Source organism: Balaenoptera ricei, chromosome 9 (assembly GCF_028023285.1).
Source record: "Balaenoptera ricei isolate mBalRic1 chromosome 9, mBalRic1.hap2, whole genome shotgun sequence".
In the NCBI taxonomy this organism is placed as follows: domain Eukaryota; kingdom Metazoa; phylum Chordata; class Mammalia; order Artiodactyla; family Balaenopteridae; genus Balaenoptera; species Balaenoptera ricei.
This window is the reverse complement of record NC_082647.1, coordinates 8691422-8711190: the sequence shown is the minus strand read 5'-3', so window position 1 is coordinate 8711190 and position 19769 is coordinate 8691422. Positions and strand designations below refer to the sequence as shown.

The following is a 19769-nucleotide window of genomic DNA, read 5'->3' as shown; positions in this document are numbered from 1 at the left end:
TTAACTTATTGTTTAATGGTATAATGTTTATATGATGGATTTGAGAGAAATGGAACAGATAATCCAAAACTTGCTTAAAATGCAGCAGCCTGAGACATTCCCTGTTTCTATGCATTCATATACTAGTAAAATGGTTCTGAAAGCCATTTCTAGTCAAACTGATTGATATTCATTTATTCAAAATCCATTCAATGATTATTTACTGAGCACCTACTCAATACCAGACAGAATTCTAGGCAATGGATAAAGAGTGGTAAACAAACAGGCATAGTCCCTACCACCATGGAAGATATCATTCAATGGAGAATCCTCACAACAAACAAAAAAACCAATAGGTATATAATTAGAAACTGTGATAGATGAAAAAGAAAGCAAAAAAAAAAAATGGTGGTGAAGATGAGGGTGGTGACCACTTCAGACTGGAAAGTCAGAAGAGACCACTTTGAAAAATTACATTTAAGGTGAGAACTAAAGGAAACAAGAAATTTTTTGTGTGTAAAATTGATGAAAAGCTGCATTAGAAAAAAGGCAGTGTGTGTGTAGAGGCACTAAGGAAAGAGCCCATTGGAGAAACAGAAGGGCAGATGTCACTAGAACATGGGAGAGGAAGGAGAGCATGATATGAGTGGCAGCAGAGAAGCAGGAGAGCAGATTGTGCAGAAGGTCAAGTTTTTCAAAAGTGAAGTGAGACTCCATCAAAGGGTTTTAAGCAGTAGGGTGACATGATGTTAAAGATCACTTTGGCCTTTTGTTGACGGTGAATTCAAGCAAGGCAAGAATGGAGAAGGGTAGAGGAGTAAGGAAACAAGTAATTCAGGTAAAAAGGTGATGGTGGCTTGAATTGGGGTGGTAGAGACACAGAAAAGTGGACAGATTTGAGGCGAGTTTCCGAAGCTTAATTCATGAAGCTTTGTTAATGATTGATGAAGAAGTGGTAGAAAGAACACCTTCCAGTTTTCTAATGTGAGTGACAGGATAGAAGGTGACAGGATGAGATTGAACAGTGGGGGTAAGAAAGTTAGGAGTAAAATCAAAATATATGTCTGGTCACACTAACGTTGTGATGCCTCTGATACACCCAAGTGGGTATGTCAAGGAGCCAGTTAGATACGCTGCTCTGAACTCTCAACTCAAGATTCAAGCTTGGAGGCATTCTAGACAGAACCAAGTGATGAGCCTTCCAAAGAACCCCAACATCTAAGAGTCAGGGCAGTTTAGGTGGGGCCACGAAATGGGGCTCAGCTCAGACCAATATTGTGAGTTCAAGTACATCCATAGGCTGGGAACTGGATTGTGCATACCTTGACAAAAGGAGTTCTGTGGACAGATGAGAGTGGATTTTATATTGGAGCTGATTGAAGTGGAAAGAACTTGCTTAAAGAAATATTGAAGAAGTTTGGCTGTTAAAGGGATCAGATAAATGGATAAAAAAAAATCAGATGAATAAATAAATCCAGTCAGGGACTGCAGGGGGATATGGAGGCAAAAGGAGAGTTTTGTAGATTTGTTTTAGGTGAAATGAATGGCTGTGTATTGAGGGGAATGATTCAGGAGAGGAAAAAGTTGATAATTCTGGAGAAAATAGTGACTCAGTGCGTTATGTCCTTGAAAAAGCCCGAGGAGACAGGATGCGGAGCACATGTATACAGATGTGGTCCTTTCACATGGTGGCAGAAACCTGGGAAGTTCTCCTGATCTAGCTGTGTCATTATGTGGATGGTCCAAACCGGTTCCTTATTTTTTTTCAATTTGAGGAATTTGTCTTAATAGAGAAAATAATAAGCACCTATGGTTTAACTTTTGTTTAGTAATACAAAAGGGCATATAGTGAAATATAAGCTTTCCCTTCATCTCAGGTCCTACTCAAGGAAACCACTGCTTATAGGATCTAAAGTATTTATTTTGGAAATATTCTGTTCACATACAAGAATATTTATGTCTTCTTTAGGTGTATGTGTGTATGTACATATATATTTTTTCCTCCATTTTTACTTGTATCAGAGTGCCAAGAAGAAAGAGCTGACCACTGTAAGATAATTTGAAGAAAGCTTATTTACAAATGGTTAATTACAAGGCACGTAGGGGACTGCACGGGATCATGTAGGAACAGCCCAGCACTAGCAGCAGAGCTGGCCCCACTCTTCAGCTCAAAGGGAGGAGGGGAGAGCGAGGTGAGAGAACGCAGACGTCTAGAGTGTAACACAGGGCAGACTTGAGAGGAGACGTGACCTTCAGTCAAAGGACACGGCCAGACTGACGCAACGTCACAAGGAGAGAACCAGGAAAATGAATACTCTGACCTAACGCTTCACCCTTCCTCCAAACTCCTGCCATGGACTCCCATTGGTTAAACCCAGTGTGAAGTCAGAGGGTTAGGATTTCTCGATGTATCTGCTTCGTGGAGCTGAGAGCAGGGTGCAGAAAGATTGAGAGTGATTCTTGGAGTGACAAACAGTCCCTCCACCCCCCCACCAAGCTGCATTGAGACATAACTGGTATTTAACACTGTGTGAGTTTAGGTGTACATCATGTTGACTTGATATACGTATATACTGTGAAATAATTACTACAGTGAAGTAAATTAACACATCCCTCACCTCACATGCTTTTTTTTTTGGTGTGGAGAGAACTTGTAAGATCTACACTCTTAGCATCTTTCAAGTATACAGTAGAGTATTGTTAACTATAGTCACCATATTGTACATTAGATCCCCAGAATTTAGTCATCTCATAACTGGAAATTTGTACCCTTTGACCACATTCACCTGTTAACTGCAACCCCCAACCCCTGCCCCTGGCAACCACCAATCTACTCTCTAGGTCTGTGAGTTCAGTGTTTTTAGATTCCACATCTACATGAAACCATGCACTATTTGTCTTTCTCTGACTGACTGCAAATGGAAGATTTCTGACCTTCATACATCATCATAATCACTTCACTATTCACATGACAACTACAGCAATCAGCATTTAAAACAAAGGAGGCATATTATAAACACTGGTCTATTCATCTTGCTTTCTCACACCCACACTATATCTTAGAGATTGCATCTTGTCAGTACACATAGATCTGCCTTGTCCTTTTAACAGCTTCCAGGGGTTTCGTTATATTATTGCCTTAATTTATTAGTGAGTTCCTAACCCACGAATATCTTTTTTTCCTGTTTTTAGCTGATATAAATAATGCTGCAGTAGACATTTTAAATATGACTGTGTGAAAGTGTACTAGTATACCTGTGGGATAAATGCTTAGAAATAAATTAGCTGGGTCAAAATTTGAAATTAATAGACTTTGCCAAGTAACCCTGCAAGCAGTTTACACTCTGATCAGGAGAACTTAAAAGGCCTTTTCTTAAGTATCAGAGAGAGATCAGTGAATCTCACTGAAATTTAACTTACACTTCTTTGATTTTGAATGACATTGAACACTTTTCTATATGTTTAAAAGTCATGTGTATTTTTTGTGTGTGTGTGAACAGCCCCATTCATGCATGCCTTTTGCTCATGTTTTACCTGAATTACTTCCTATTGATTCATAAGGATTCTTTATATCATAAAGAAATTGGCTCTTTGTCTGACATACTAAAAAATTTTCCCAGTGTGTTACTAGTCTTTGAACTTGGTTATGTTTGACCATGCAAGATATCTTTTAAAAATTTTATGTAGTTAAATCTGTTAATCTTCACTTTATAGTTTCTGGGTTTTGTGTCTTCATTAGAAATACCTCTCATACTTACCGATTACAAAATGAACTCCTTCACACTTTTTTTTAAATTGCCTTTTCATGTTTAAAAGCTTCATCTGTGTGGAATTTATTCTGGTGTCAAGAAGTAGGGGACTTTATTCTTAAATGAGTAGCTGGTTGTCTTAACCATTTATTAAGTAATCCATTTTGCCCACTGATTTAACATGCCACTGTTAATATATTTAATTTATATACGCCGTTGTATTTATTTCTGGATTCTCATTTTTATTCTATTGGTCTGTCTTTCTCTTAATGCACCAATATTAATTTCTACTTATTATAGACCTATTAAGTGTTTTATTATTCACTAGGAATCATCTTACTCTGTTATGCACCAATTTCAGAGTGTTCCTGTCTCTTGTGTATATTTTCCACATAAGTTTTAGAATTTTAGCGACTTTATAATTTCTCATTAGAAATCTTTATGCTGACATTCTCCCAGCAAGATTTAGGCACCTTGAATGTCTTCCTCTGTCCCGCTTTCTCTCTTGCATCTTCCTCCCTCTTACCTACATTTCCCTGCATAGCCACTTTCCCTCCTAGGTTATGCCTGCCCTAATAAACTTCTCTCAGTCTGCCTCTGCAATTAGTGAACGAAGACCTAACACTGAAAGAAACAATCCATGGGTAAGAATTCATGGATAAGAAACATGTAATTCAAACTTGATACTTAAAACATATAGCTCAGTGTATGAGTTCCTACTCTGCAGAGAATTTACTTTTCGGACACAGTGTTTGTTATATCTCCTTTTTGTTGTCCTTGCCATTATCTTTTCCCCCACTAAAGGAGATGAAACTGAGATAAAACTTAATGACATTTTTTGGAAGAGTACAGTTTACAGCCGTTCTAAATTTAGCTCATTTGGGAAACTTTTATTTTTTAAATTATGAGTTTAAATTTAAAAATTACTGTCTTAAAAGTTTTGGTAGAGTTTGAAATTTACCTACCTTTAGTTATATAAGAAAAGTTATTGCCTCAAACTGAAAATGTCACTGTCACTGTTTCCTAAACGCAGAATATCAGGCATTTTTAACTGATCTACTTCCAAGTAATCAACTAATAGTATAGTCTCTTTAATCCTTTTGTTTCTTCACAGTCTCATTCTACTTCAGAATTTTGTGATATTTTACTTGGGGCATTAAAACAGCTGTTCAGTTGATCTTTTTGCCTTTCGTTTTTCCTCTCCCGTCTATCCTGCATATTCTTACTAGTTTAATGTCTTAAAATGTCTACTTATCAAGTAAGTTTATTTTTTAAGAGTCTCCAGTGTCTCTCATTGCTAGAAAAAAAATGTTCTAAATCCCAGAGTTAGTGAAAGTCATCCTATTAGGGGTCAAAATCATACCATTCCACCATGCATTTCTCTGATGGTCTGGCTTTATTTTTCTGTGGATAAAGTTCGGAATCTCTTGGGGAGTGGATGGACTGCACCTCCTCACACAATATCCTGTAAATATTGGTTCTTGCAATTAAACGTCTTGATAAGAAAGCTTAATTAAACAGCACAGATTATTATACATAATAAGCACTCAGTAAATACACGTTGAATGAATAAACAAGGTTATATTCTCCAGGAAAATCCCTAACTTAATAAACAGCACACTCTATGACCTGAACTCAACCTAGGTTCATAAATTTACTATCTGGGGGCTTCCCTGGTGGTGCAGTGGTTGAGAATCTGCCTGCCAATGCAGGGGACACGGGTTCGAGCCCTGGTCTGGGAAGATCCCACATGCCACGGAGCAACTGGGCCCGTGAGCCACAACTGCTGAGCCTGCGCGTCTGGAGCCTGTGCTCCGCAACAAGAGAGGCCGCGACAGTGAGAGGCCCGCGCACCGCGATGAAGAGTGGCCCCCGCTCGCTGCAACTAGAGAAAGCCCTCGCACAGAAACGAAGACCCAACACAGCCAAAAATAAATTAATTAATTAATTAAATAAATTAAAAAAAAAAAAAAGAAAGCTGAGAGGGTTGCACTAAGTAGAAGAATTACTAATCTAAAAAAAATAAATAAATAAATTTACTATCTGTTGGTTTGGCTGTTTTCAGTTGCAAGTAGTGTAAGACAACACATAATGACTTAAACAACAGTAACCATCAAAAGAAGAATAGATGTAGGGCAACCTCAGGGTAGATTAACTGAAGGTCTGTATTAGGATGTATTTGCTATTGCAACAAAGACCAAAATAACATAAATCTATTTCTTTTTCATAAAAACATTTGGGTAGGTGGCCCAGGGCTGGTATGTTATCTGGAACCCAGTCTCCTAATAATTTTCCTGTGCCATCCTCTTGTGTTCTGAGATGTCTGTTCCAGGTCTCACCATTATAGGTTCTTCACAGGAAGGAGATGAAGAGGACAAAAAAAGTACCTGCCCCCTAAATTAAAAAGAGTGTGGAAAATGGTATCTTTAGCTCTTTGTCAAGACATAAATTCTATTGCTATAGAAGAAGCAGATCATAGATTTGGGGGAACAACATACAACAGGTTAAATGACTTCATTGAGAAAACTGGTTCTTTACTTTTTGTCCTCTGGAGACCAGGATAGTCTCTCTTCCAAAAGCACACAGCCACGTGAAAGAGAGAAGATACCTGAAAATATCAGGGTTATGATAGGAAGGAAGAAAGGGGGAAAGGCTGTTGGTCAGACATCCAAAACTTTCTGCTATAATCCTCACTCCTGAATGCACACTTTCTTCTCTAGCCAAATTTGACAGTCCATTATTTCATAATCACATTTTACACTAACTCATACTGGTACAGGCCCTGCTTTCTCCCCATGTGGAAAGGTGCTCCTCCACCTTCCAGGCTAAGCTAAGTCTATATTTCTTTTCAAAGATGAACTTTTCCATAAAACCTCAGTATACTCATACAACAGTGGTGTATTACCTTAATCCTGTACCGATGGTTTTTTTTTTTTTTTAATTTATTATTTTTTTTAATTTTATTTTTGGCTGTGTTGAGTCTTCATTTCTGTGCGAGGGCTTTCTCTAGTTGTGGCAAGTGGGGGCCACTCTTCATCGCGGTGCGTGGGCCCCTCACTGTCGCGGCCTCTCTTGTTGCGGAGCACAGGCTCCAGACGCGCAGGCTCAGTAGTTGTGGCTCACGGGCCTAGTTGCTCCGCGGCATGTGGGATCTTCCCAGACCAGGGCTCGAACCCGTTTCCCCTGCATTGGCAGGCAGATTCCCAACCACTGCGCCACCAGGGAAGCCCTGTACCAATGTTTTTAATATTAAGCATAGAGAGACCTAACTTGCTAATTACATGTTAAAAAATGAATACAATTTCTTAAGGACAAAACATGCTTTATTCTTTGTTTCTCCATAGTTTGTTTTACAGTAACTGGAGCAGGTTCTGATTATAAAGAGCTTACTGTTATTTATTTAGATTAAATACAGTTGTACCTGGAAAAAGGTAAAAGAACTAATGATCTTGCACCTCTCTCTCCTCTTATGAGCCTATGATCTCTTAAGAGATGTTATATTCATAAAATTTGGAGGAATATGTTATAAAATTATAACAAAATAAATTCACATTTATTATAATAGAAATTATTTTTAAGATGTTTATATTGTAAGGCTAAAATTAATGATATATATGATTAGTGTAAAAATGTACAATTCTTACATAGATATGGACCAAAGATACTTGATGATTTTTAATGGAAATTTTGGGCATAATATAGGAGGTATCGTAAATATATCTGCATTTAAATATTTCCATAAATAAATGCTTGTTGAAGGAGCACCATCAATATAACATTAGTTTTTCTTTTTTTAATTTAATTTAATTTTTTTTTATACAGCAGGTTCTTATTAGTCATCAGTTTTATATACATCAGTGTATACATGTCAATCCCAACCTCCCAATTCATCCCACCACCACCACCCCACCCCTCGCTTTCCCCTCTTGATGTCCATACATTTGTTCTCTACATCTGTGTCTCTATTTCTGCCCTGCAAACTGGTTCATCTGTACCATTTTTCTAGATTCCACATATATGCGTTAATATACGATATTTGTTTTTCTCTTTCTGACTTACTTCACTCTGTATGACAGTCTCTAGGTCCATCCATGTCTCTACAAATGACCCAATTTCGTTCCTTTTTGTGGCTGAGTAATATTCCATTGTATATATGTACCACATCTTCTTTATCCATTCGATAAATGACAGACGAATGTCTGTTGATGGACATTTAGGTTGCTTGTGGATGGACATTTAGGTTGTCGATGGACATTTAGGTTGCTTCCATGACCTGGCTATTGGAAATAGTGCTGCAATGAACATTGGGGTGTATGGGTCTTTTTGCATGATGGTTTTCTCTGGGTATATGCCCAATAGTGGGATTGCTGGGTCATATGGCAATTCTACTTTTAGTGTTTTAAGGAACGTCCATACTGTTCTCCATAGTGGCTGTGTCAATTTACATTCCCACCAATAGTGCAAGAGTTCCCTTTTCTCCACACCTTCTCCAACATTTGTTGTTTGTAGATTTTCTGATGATGCCCATTCTAACCAGAGTGAGGTGATACCTAAACATTCGTTTTTTCTGGTTATACAACTATGAAACTAACTTACGTAGTGATGAAATTCTAAATTAGTTGCTAAATTATGATTACTTCTCTATATAATTTCAGTTTGAACAGAAGAAATATAAGGCAGTAATATATACTCCATGGAGAGTATGCCTTCAAATAAAATCTAATTAGGGTGAGAATAAAAGTACTAAAATATTGTTGAGATTGATATTGAAGGTAATGCAGAAGAAAACTCTGCCTTGATAGTGGAAATAGCTCTGAGAGCCAGGAGTATGAAAAATAGCATTTAAGAAACCAAACTTTCTAATTGAATTTCTTGTCTTGATAAGCAAAAATAAAATTGGGAGCCGAGATGAAGGGGAAAAATCATAAATTCAGGAGCTCGTTTATGCTGAGATGGTAATTTATAAATTCCAATCGTTCACAAAGTATCCAACAAGTAACCTGCAGTTTTCCTTTCTAAAGTTTAGAACAAGGCGAATGTAATGTCTAGGTATAAAATTTGTACTAATTTAAAAGCAAATTAAGTATCCTAGTATTGGCCTCTGTATAAGAACTAAGAAGGTGGGAAACCTCAGCTGACTCAGATTGAGAACAGGGAGTTTCATTTTAAGGTGAAATGAAACTGCCTTTATAGTCAGTGATCACTTTCTATGAATTACATGAGGTCTACAGTCAGATTCTGAAATGATTAAACCTACTAAATGAGATTAGTAGATTATTATGTTGTCACTCTGAATCCATCATATTAAAAATTGGTAGGAGAGCCTATGAAAAAAGTATAGTCTCAGGAGAAGTGGCAGCATAGATCAAATTTTCCCTTTCCACATGCTGTCTCCCCTCTGTGCCCTCCATTATTGGGCTGTTTCTTCTCTTGGTGTGCTCATTTTTTGAGATCCTACTGCAGTGAACTGGAAATCCCTAGAGACTTGTAATTAAAACCACGGTTCTCTGACCAGCTGCATGAGTATCACCAAGGAGCATCTCAGACTCCACCCCAGACCTAAGGAATCAGAATCTTCGTTTTAACAAGATTTTCAAGTGATTCCTCTGCACAGAAAATTTTGAGAAACACTGCTTTTGCATACCAGTATCTTGGGATCTTAGTAACAGCTAGCTTTTCTGATAAACACTCCACTGTTAATTGTGATTTGGTTTTGTGGGAGCCTATTTCTGAAGCCATGGTGCTGGCACTGTGGATTTTACATTGGGTTCTCCAGAACCAAATGTAGTTGTAGGGGTAACACAAAGATTTGATTTGAATTTTATTTAAAACTATCTATTTTATGGGCCTAAATAGAAGACCTAACTAGACATTTCTCCAAAGAATACATACAGATGGCCAACAGGCACATGAAAAGATGCTTGATATCACTAATTATTATAGAAATGCAAATCAAAACTACAGTGAGGTACTACCTCACATCGGTCAGAATGGCCATCATTAAAAAGTCTACAAGTAACAAATGCTGGCGAGGGTGTGGAGAAAAGGGAACCCTCCTACACTGTTGGTTGGAATGTAAATTGGTACAGCTACTATGGAGAACAGTATGGAGGTTTCTCAGAAAACTAAAAATAGAGTTACCATATGATCCTGCAATCTCACTTCTGGGTATATATCTGGACAAAACTATAATTCAAAAAGATTCATGCACCCCTATGCTCATAGCAGCACTATTTACAATAGCCAAGACATGGAAGTAACCTACGTGTCCACTGACAGATGACTGGATAAGAAAATGTGGTATATATATATGTGTGTGTGTGTGTGTGTGTGTGTATGTATATATATATATATATATACACATACATGCGTATATACACATACATACATATACAATGGAATACTACCAGTCATAAAAAAGAATGAAATAATGCCATTTGCAGCAACATGGATGGATCTAGAGATTATCATACTAAGAGAAAGACAAATACTATATGATATCACTTACATGTGGAATCTAAAGTATGACACAAATCAACATGTCTAAGAAACAAAAATAGACTCACAGACATAGAGAACAGACTTGTGGTTGCCAAGGGGGATGCGAGGTGGGGGAGGGATGGATTGGGAGTTTGGGGTTAGCAGATGCAAACTATTATATATAGAATGGATAAACAACAAGGTCCTACTGTATAGCACAGGGAACTATATTCAATATCCTGTGATAAACCATAAAGAAAAAGAATGTAAAAAAGAATGTATATACAGTATATGTATAAGTGAATCACTTTGCTGTACAGCAGAAATTAACACAACCTTGTAAATCAACTGTACTTCAATAAAATAAATTTTAAAAAATAAATAAAACTTTTAATTTTTAAATACTGTAGAGAAAAAGAAATACAGCACCTTCAAAGTGCTTTGAAGACTACCAGTGCATTCAGTTATGCTGTCAGATTAACATTTTTTAGATTTGAAATAAAATTTCTTCCAGCATCCCCGTTTAAGTAATTAGTATCCATAGACTAAAAAGTGAGCTGCTACAAACAAATGTGGTACAATTTTCAGTTTCTTATAGTTGTGAATACCAATTTTCTCAATGCTTTGCAATTAAAATCAAGTATAGAAATAAAAGAGATACTCTGGGTAAAATAAAACTGCACCTGTCATCCATAACCCTGGATAGAGTTGTTGCGTCCATCCAAACAGCCACTCTGTTCATACTGGTTTTATATTAAGTAATTGTTACATATTTGAATTTCCAAAATATAGCTTTTCAGTTCTAAAGCATTTTGAAAAGCATTGCCACACGGAAAGGATGATTCCAGCTGAGAGACTCTAATGCCAGGGCTACCTCAGAACAGAGTAAATTGAATGCATCACTTCTTCCGGAGCCCTTTGATCACAACAAATTGACACCTGCCAACTTCTCCCCTGTATGTTCCTGATCCTGGTCAAGTAGTTCTCAAGTCGTGGCAGCAAAGTCATTTTGATTACTTTTTGGTGTGAATCAAACTTTCAAGCTAGCACATGCTATGAAACAAATTATACATTTCCTGTGACCTACTAAAATAATTTGTTCACTAGAGCAAGAGTCTGGATTTAAGACTAAAATCGTACATAGGAATAATCTATATTTCTCACAGTAAAAGATATTTTCGCTGAAATTACTTCAGTTCCTTGGTGTAACTTTCTAACGTTGTGTTGTGTTCATCCATTCCTTCAGTCTGTCAATAGGCATTTACTGAGTGGGCTATATGCCTTGTCATGCTAAGAATCAAAAGATCAAAATCCCTCACTGCAGAGTCTCAGTTTAGAAGAGACAGATGCTCAAACAAATAATTACTAAACAATGTGATGATGGTATATTGGACATATACAAATGGTTCCATAGGAGTCCAAGAGAAGAAATAAATAATTAGGAAGGGGGAAGCTAGGTTAATTCAGATTTTGTTTTGCTTGGTAACTGGTTCTAACATTTTTTTTAATATAGTGATAAAATATTATGGTTTGAAATTACATTTGAATCAACTTGATTTAGAAATAAAACATTTCTCACCATTAGGAATTAAAATGCCAGTAATCAACATAGGGATAATGTCAGTTAAAAAAGATAAATATTAAGAAACAAACATTTAAAATAAAATATTAACATTTTATTTAAATAAAAGATCACTTTTAAAGAAATGCTTAATACTGAATTGTATAAATATTCAGTTAACCTCACTTGACTGTTATATGCTTATGTGTGTGTTAAGTGCACACCAATATTTTTTATCATTTTGATGTGGATTTTCTCATTTGTGCATTATTTAGAGCACATTTAGATTCCAACCTGGTTTTCCCTAGAGACTCAGTACACTCTGTACTACTTCCCCTGAATTAATTGATATAATGAGCTGATGTAAATTACTTTCACTATTAGGCTGAGTTACTGTTAACCAACAACAATTTAGAAGGTAAATATACCACACAAAGACATGTGAGTACTGAAATCCCAAATTAAGTATCAAAGATGTTTTTTAGCTTTATGTAATTTTGGAGTGTCTGTATCATTGCTTCCTCGCATGGTCTGGAGAATCAGGACTCTTGGATATAAATGCCTTCTGCTAAGGCCTATGCCTGGGCACCTGTAGAGGGAAATGGCTCTGGCAATAGACCGGAACAACCCTGGGCCACCCACCCTCTGATCATGGTTCTAACTCTTCCTTCTTGCTTTCTTGCTTGTTCTGCTGGGAACAGTTTTCAATATTTTAATTATAAAAATGCACCTTCTCTTTTTAAGGCCCAAGAGAAATGCTCTAAGCTTGGTTAAGCGCTTTGTTTATAGTCTACCCATAACTACTCTGGTCTCCGCACTTCTGTACGTTTCATATCACTCTGATGACGGATCAGATTCTGCCTAGTATTGTATCTCGCATGAATCTTATCCCCCACCGCCCCCCCCACATAGGTTATAGAGTCTTTGGAGAAGAAACATCTTTGTAGCCTTGATAACACCAAGTCCAAATTCATATGGAATAGAACTGCCTATTAATGTAGAGTGAATTTTCCATCCCACCTCCTGAAAATCCAACATTATGCTCTCTTATGTTGTATTTTCCCCCCTTATAATGTTCTTCCTCTCGTTTTCTTCTCTTACAATCCTGTTCTCCTAGGCTTAAGCTCTTGAAAGGCAGTGAATAGACTCTTATTCATCTTCTATTTCCCACAGTGCTCAATAATTGTTCGTTGCATGACTAAAGGTTTGCAAAGAGTTGTAGAGGAACAGCATTCCTATATAAGAAACAGAGTTCCATGCCAAACTGGGCTATGCCCTGCTATGGTAGTTTTAGGCATGGCTAATGGTAAGTCAAGAACAGAGGATGGAGAATATTATCTCTGAGTCCAGTCCTATTCTATTTTGCAGCAAGACGCTACCAGGGCTTTATGATTATTGGTGGTCAAAGTGTGGCTCTCCATCAAGCAACCTGTGACCCACTATTATGGGTTCTGCCTTTTTAATCTGAGTGGACTTTTCTACTTTAGAGAGTTTCCTATTCAAAGCTAGAAATCTTTTGTGAATGCTAATACATAAGAACAAAATAATTTGTGCTGTTGAAACAGGAGTTTTCCAGAACAAATTCCAACTTCACTATTGCTAGGATACAGGCAGACTATAAAACAGTGCCCGGCAAGCAATGGTTCAGATATCCACAGCTCCTGTTTATTGGCCCTCTATTTCTTGCCTATTAATTATCTACTTTATGAACATTACCTCCTAATCTCAATACTATTGGGTTGTCCAGAAAGTTCATTTCCATAAGATGTTAAGGAAAAACCAAATGAACTTTTTGGCCAACCCAGTACTTACCAGATAGGTATGTATAATTGCTCCATTTTTCAAATGAGAAAATTGAGGATCAGAAAGGTTAAATTACATCATCATAACTGGCTATTAAGTAAATAAGAAGACAAAGATTTGAACACAAAACCTGCATTTTTTCCCCCATACTATACTTGCTGCCTCCTTATAAAGGTGGGTTTCATTAGCCAGTGGGGCATGGGAGGAGAGGTAAGGAAGACTTAGAAATCTTTTCTTGTGAGGCTAGTATATTCTCATTGCTGTGGCAGTATTTCAGAAGCTCATATTGCTATAAAAAAAAAAAAAACAACTCAGCATTACCCCTTTCTGTCTTGGTACTATTGGCCTTGATAAAGGATAGTACAGGAAACAAGATGACTAATGTTTTGTCTCTCACCAGGAGGAAATTTAGCTAGTGTCTTTGTTTTTTTTGCAAAAGGAAAATAAAATAAATCTGTGATGTGCAAATGAATCTCTCAACTGTTTGTTAATTTCTACTGTTTACTCAAAAATGGGAAACACCAAGCCTGTGATGCATCATCTTTTGTGCGCTTGGCACCTTCCATCATGAATCATATTAATCTGCTTAAACTAACAAGGATTAATTGCCTTGGTAAGGCAACCTGGCATTGAAATGATGTATTGCCCAGACAGCTTGGAATTTAGCCACTCATAAATCTCATTTGTTTGTTGGTTTATTTCTGTTTGTCTCTTTCTCTGACAGATGTGTGCCCAATCACTGTGAGCATGGTGGGAAGTGCTCGCAAACGTGGGACAGCTTCATGTGCACTTGTGATGAGACGGGATACAGTGGGGCCACCTGCCACAACTGTGAGTGCCAATTTATCTCACTTTAAACTTATAATTGCATGAGAATCCCAGGTCTTCAGCTATGCTTTAAAGCTCAGCAACCTGAATAATCCAGTAAATCACTTGATTCTGAAGAACCCAGATTTCACTGTTGCTTTTCTAGAGTAGTATTCTAGTTATCAAAATATATTCTCTCAAGCCTAATGACTCAAAAAGAAGGACCAACGTTTCCGAAGCTCCATAAACATGTAGTTGAGATTGGAATGCTGCTCTTGGATGTGCCTTTACATGTCTAAGCCACATCTGTCTGGATAGATTGTTTGGAAAATTGTGTTAGTGTGATGTCTCTGACTGGATACTCATTTATCAATTCATCAGAGAGGCAGACAGAGTGTAATTTGAACACTTAGTTTCTGGATGATAGTTGTCTCAACGCTCTTTTAGAACTATTTGGCCACATATTTTAGATCAGAAAAATGAGCTGGAAAGTGGAAGAAAGTCCATTGAAGTTGTATATGTAAAATAAAAATGCAAGAAGTCAAATTTTTTTAAATATTAAAAAATAAAAAGTAGCATGCAAAAATGTCTTTTAGAACACAGATGTGCCTTGTTTTACATAATAGCTTTTCCCCTGAAAAGTTAAATAAAAATTATATTTTTATAATTCAAAGATTATTAAAAACTAAATATTAACTTTATAATTGTAATGTTAATTTTCCAATAATGCATAGCACTTTTGAAGACAGATTTGCCATAAAGCATATAGTTGAAAGAAGAAGGTCATCTGTTATGTAGCATGAATGTGTGTGTGTGTGTGTGTGTAAGAAGGAGGAAAGAGATTCAGTCTTCTTCAATCTTCTCTCTGTATGAAAATCTAATATCTAAATCCTCTAAGTATACAGAGTGCTTTCTCTTCATTTCACTTTTAGAAAATAATAACAAGCAAAATATTATTAGAGTTCTGGGGACAGTAAAAATGCAATACCGTTCTCTGAGACTTTTCATATCATTATTTGTAGTAATGTACAATAAGGCATTGAGTTCAGCATATATTGTAAGACCTCAACTAAGAAAAAAAAATTTTATTTTATTGCACTTATTAATTTGTTTAGGAGGATATTTTAAAAAACCAAGAGACAAAAAGAACTAGAAGAATTAACATTAATAGGGCGATATAAAAGAGTTAAAACAGCCACTTAGTAGATTCTTCATCTCTACAGTATTTATATATAGATATATAAAAAAGTATTTTAATGACTAAAGAACAAAAGAGAGTTAAAACAGACACTTAGTAGATTCATCATCTCTACAGTATTTATATATAGATATGTAAAAAATATTTTAATGAATAAAAAACCAAAGTGATTGATATTGAAATAAATTAGAATTAAGGAGTGAGTTATGACTAAAATTGTACCCTTCCAAGCACACCAAAATATTAACTTTCATCATATGACATTCATTGTATGATACATAATGCTTGAACTAAGTAACTTAGATGAAACAAAGTACCTTCACTCCACCAGTAGAATTCATATAATATGTTATAAATACCACCTTTAACTATCACAGTCTTGTTTCTGAGAATGGAAATTCTAACTAAAGGAAAGAACAAGAAATTGGTGGTGGTTACAACTGTTTCCTATCTCAGCGACCACTTTTATATTTAATGTAAAAGCAAATAATTTTTTTTATAATTGCTTCTTTCATTGAATACACAGCAAAGAAAAAGACATTTAAACATATTAAATTAAAAACAATTTAAAATATATATATGCCAGTAGTTGAATAGTTGAGTGTTTTGGGTTTTTTTTAAAGAGTTAACAACTCCAAGTATTAGAAATGTCCTAAGTGTGGTTAGATTTGGCTCTTGTGGGAAGTTATAAATGTAAAAGAGGGAAATTATCTCTTCCCTGCTGTTTATTCTACTCTTCCTTTATTTAATTTTTGTGTGTATGAATATAGAATCATTCATTTTAACAGTGAAAGCCTGATCGCTCGTTGTCTTCCCCAAATAAGGCCAAAATGTTGAAAATCATGTGTGTGCATAAATAGAGGTTAGAAGACCATAGTGCAGAATTCAAGAAAGGATTGATTGGACACAATTTTGTTGTGAAAAGTATATCTTGTGGGTTGTAGAAGGCACATGCTTCCAAATAAGCTAAAAGACTTGATATATCTCTTAGTTACTCCCATGAATTAGTTAAAAATTGGGAGGGTCTGGCCCAGCACATAATACTGTGAAAATTATATAACATATGCTATTCAGTTTGATACAGAAGGAACAATTTGGCATTTTTACATATTCAGTGACTGCATGGGCTTCTGATGCTGCCTGTGAGGTCACCATGCTGGGTGCCTTTGCAGGAAGTCATTCTCTTCTCTTGGACTTCCTTAATTCCTCTGTCGACTACATGCCTCCTGAGGTCTCTTATAGTTCTGAAATCCAAGGAGCTGAGACTTCCAGCTACTTATTCTGTGTTCTGTGGTTTTGACCTTTGTTAGCATTATTAAATTTTTACCTCATTATTTTCGGTAAAAGACCAAGTGTCCCTTTTGTAAAGGAACTATGGTAATTTTAAAATAGTACTAGTTTAAAAAGGTGAAGAACAGCTAAAGTCTGAAGTTTAGTAAAACTAAATATTTAGGAGCGCTTCAAACATTACAGTTAGGCTGCTCACCGCTTAACGCGTTTTCTTCCCTGGTCCAGGCTTGGCCGGGATGAGAAAGCTGCTCCGTGCGTGATTGTCGGGCTGGCTTGTGGTCCAAGATGGAGGCTCGAAGCCCTTCTTTGACAGGTCACGCTGCCTGAGTCTGAACTTGGATCGACTTCCTTGTAACTGTGGGCACTAAAACCTTTTGAGCTTCGTTTTTCTCCTTTGTGAAATGAGATTAATAACAGCACCACCTCATAAAGCCATTGTGAGATTAAATGAGATGATTTGTGGAGAACACTGAGAAGGGCTTTAGCATATGTTAGTACTCAGTAAATTATTGCCACTTCATCCCATTCAGAACAATCATCCCTTTGCTCTGAATTTCTATACAAATAGTTGTCCATATCACACAATTTGTCACTTAATTTCATGCTGCCATTCATTGTTTGCTATCGTTTCCATGGCAGATTTGAGCTTGACGTGAATGATTGGTTTCCATGGGGTTTTGTTTTTCCAGAAGAATTGAAGAACATTAAAAGTGATCTGGGTATGTCCTAGACCTATCTGTTTGTTTATTTGTTGCTTATACATGGAGGAATTAATTTTCAAGTGAATTCTATACAGGGCTCAGAGAATTGTCATTTACAAACCACTCCCCTGAGGAGACAGGGTGTCATCCTTTGGGTGAGGAAATCCTACAAGAAAAGCCACAGATTGCAGGAAAGGGAGAGACGGTTTTTCGTGTTCAAAAACTAAAGAGGCTAGTTTGTGAAAAAATACAAATACATTACATTCTTGCAGTTGCATACCTTTAAAATTTCCTTATGCAGGTATTCCCTTCTCAATCAATTTCTAAGAACTGACTAGTAGCATGTCAAAACATAAAATCATGACACAGAGACACAGAGGGTAGAACGATCATGTTAAATAGTTTATTTGCTTTGTTACGTTGACTTATCCCTACTTCATTCTCCCAAAAGTGTAAGAATTTGTCTTTATTTTGAGCAAAACTTCATGTTTATAGCTACAGTATTTTTCTCTTAGTGGTGATAGATAGACCCTTTTCAGTAGATCTCCAAGTTCACATTCCAATACCTCAAATGCTTCTTAGGATCTAATTATCATCTCATTTTTTTCACGTGTGTTCTTTACACTTCATAATTATGGCTCTGGTTTACATGAATTAATTCAAAAACCTATCCCTTATCCCAGGGCTTAGCAGATATTTTTTCTCATGCTGCTGGGGTCTATCTTTGACCTCAGTCATTCTTACATATACTATTAGTCCCCTATATGGAACTGCCCTAAAAATCCCCAGGGTATCCTCAATAATATGAAACCTTTTCCCTATTTTCACAAGTGCAAGAGGATATTTGACAAATATAAGCAATGTTTTGGGGTGGAACTCTATAAGAATTACTAGATGCCAGACCTTCATTCTGAGAGAAAATATTTTTCCAGATATCTTTTTATTAAAGGAGGGACTTTCACCTTGCCCAGATATACAGCCATGACTGTTTCCAGAGGAGGTAAGTTAGATGACCTATGAAGATCTCTTCCAATTTTAAAATTATGTGATTTCTGAATTCTGAAATACTAAGAAAAAACAGGGATTGATGTTGTCACGGAAATGCAAAAGTAAATTTTTCACCAGCCAGTTTTAGAAGAAAAATTGAAATTTAAAAGGAAACTATTCTACATTCTGTAGTCTGGAGCTATGACTCTGGGTCTATAAATTTGTAAACCATAAATTATACTGCACCTTATTACTGCACACATGAAAAGTGAAGTGGATTTCAATAGCTCACACCATGTTATTTACAATCCATTATACCCATAAGTAACTTAATTCAAAGCATAATTTTTTAAAAAGAAATTATTCCTACCTGCTGAAAGTCACACTAACCTAGGGCATAAAAACATAGATTTATTGGCACAGGAAATATGGTCCCCCCCATCCATTTGGAACTACCACAAACTTAGACACCAATGAAGACAACTTGGAATTTGACCATTGCTACCAAAAAAACAAAAACAAAAAGGGCAGTCATTGGGTGGAATCATGGCCTTATGGAATTGGAATCCATCCTTCAGCTATAAGTTCAATTGGCTTACAAGGTCCTACTTGGTATGGCTGTGTCTTTAACCTGGTTTTCGGCCATACTCTTCATCCCTGACTCCTCTCTCGTCCCACTGGCCTCCTTTCAGTTTTCCATACTTGCATGGTACCCTCGAACTGTTCCCTCTCCCCTCCCACTGCCACGACCACAGGACTTTTGCACATCCTCCCTCTCTGCTTTGCTTGGTATGTTCCTAGTCATCCTCCAGATTTCAGCTCAGTAGTTACCTCCTTAGGGAAGCTTTCCATGAACCCGTAATTAGGTCAAATCCTCTTATTTCAAGACATATATCTTCCTCTTAGCCTTGGTGATGGCTGTGATTTTGCATTTATCATTTGTGATTCTTTAATAATATCTGTCTTTTCCACTGGACTATAATATCTGAGAGGAGATAGTGCCAGGTTCTGTCCACCATTTTATCCCCAGAGCCCACCCAGCATATAATATGTGCTCAGTGAATATGCACTGAATCAAAGAGTGAATAAATGACAGACAACCTAAGAAGCATCAAGAGCTTTTTAAAAATCAATGTCCTTTATCCAAATTTATGAAGGTTGTAAAGCTAAGAAGAGAGAGTAAAGCCAAAGGGAAAAAAAGAAAACAGAAAAAG

At 36.5% G+C, this 19769-nt stretch overlaps 1 protein-coding gene across 2 annotated transcripts in view; it reads left to right on the top strand.

The window, feature by feature from the left end:
• CNTNAP2 (contactin associated protein 2) overlaps window positions 1-19769 on the top strand; it is a 2085708-nt gene that overhangs the window by 1260351 nt on the left and 805588 nt on the right. For both annotated transcript variants that reach the window (XM_059933152.1, XM_059933153.1), the window contains one exon: window positions 14297-14403. In XM_059933152.1, the coding sequence (XP_059789135.1) occupies window positions 14297-14403 (107 nt within the window). The remainder of the gene's footprint in view (window positions 1-14296; window positions 14404-19769) is intronic.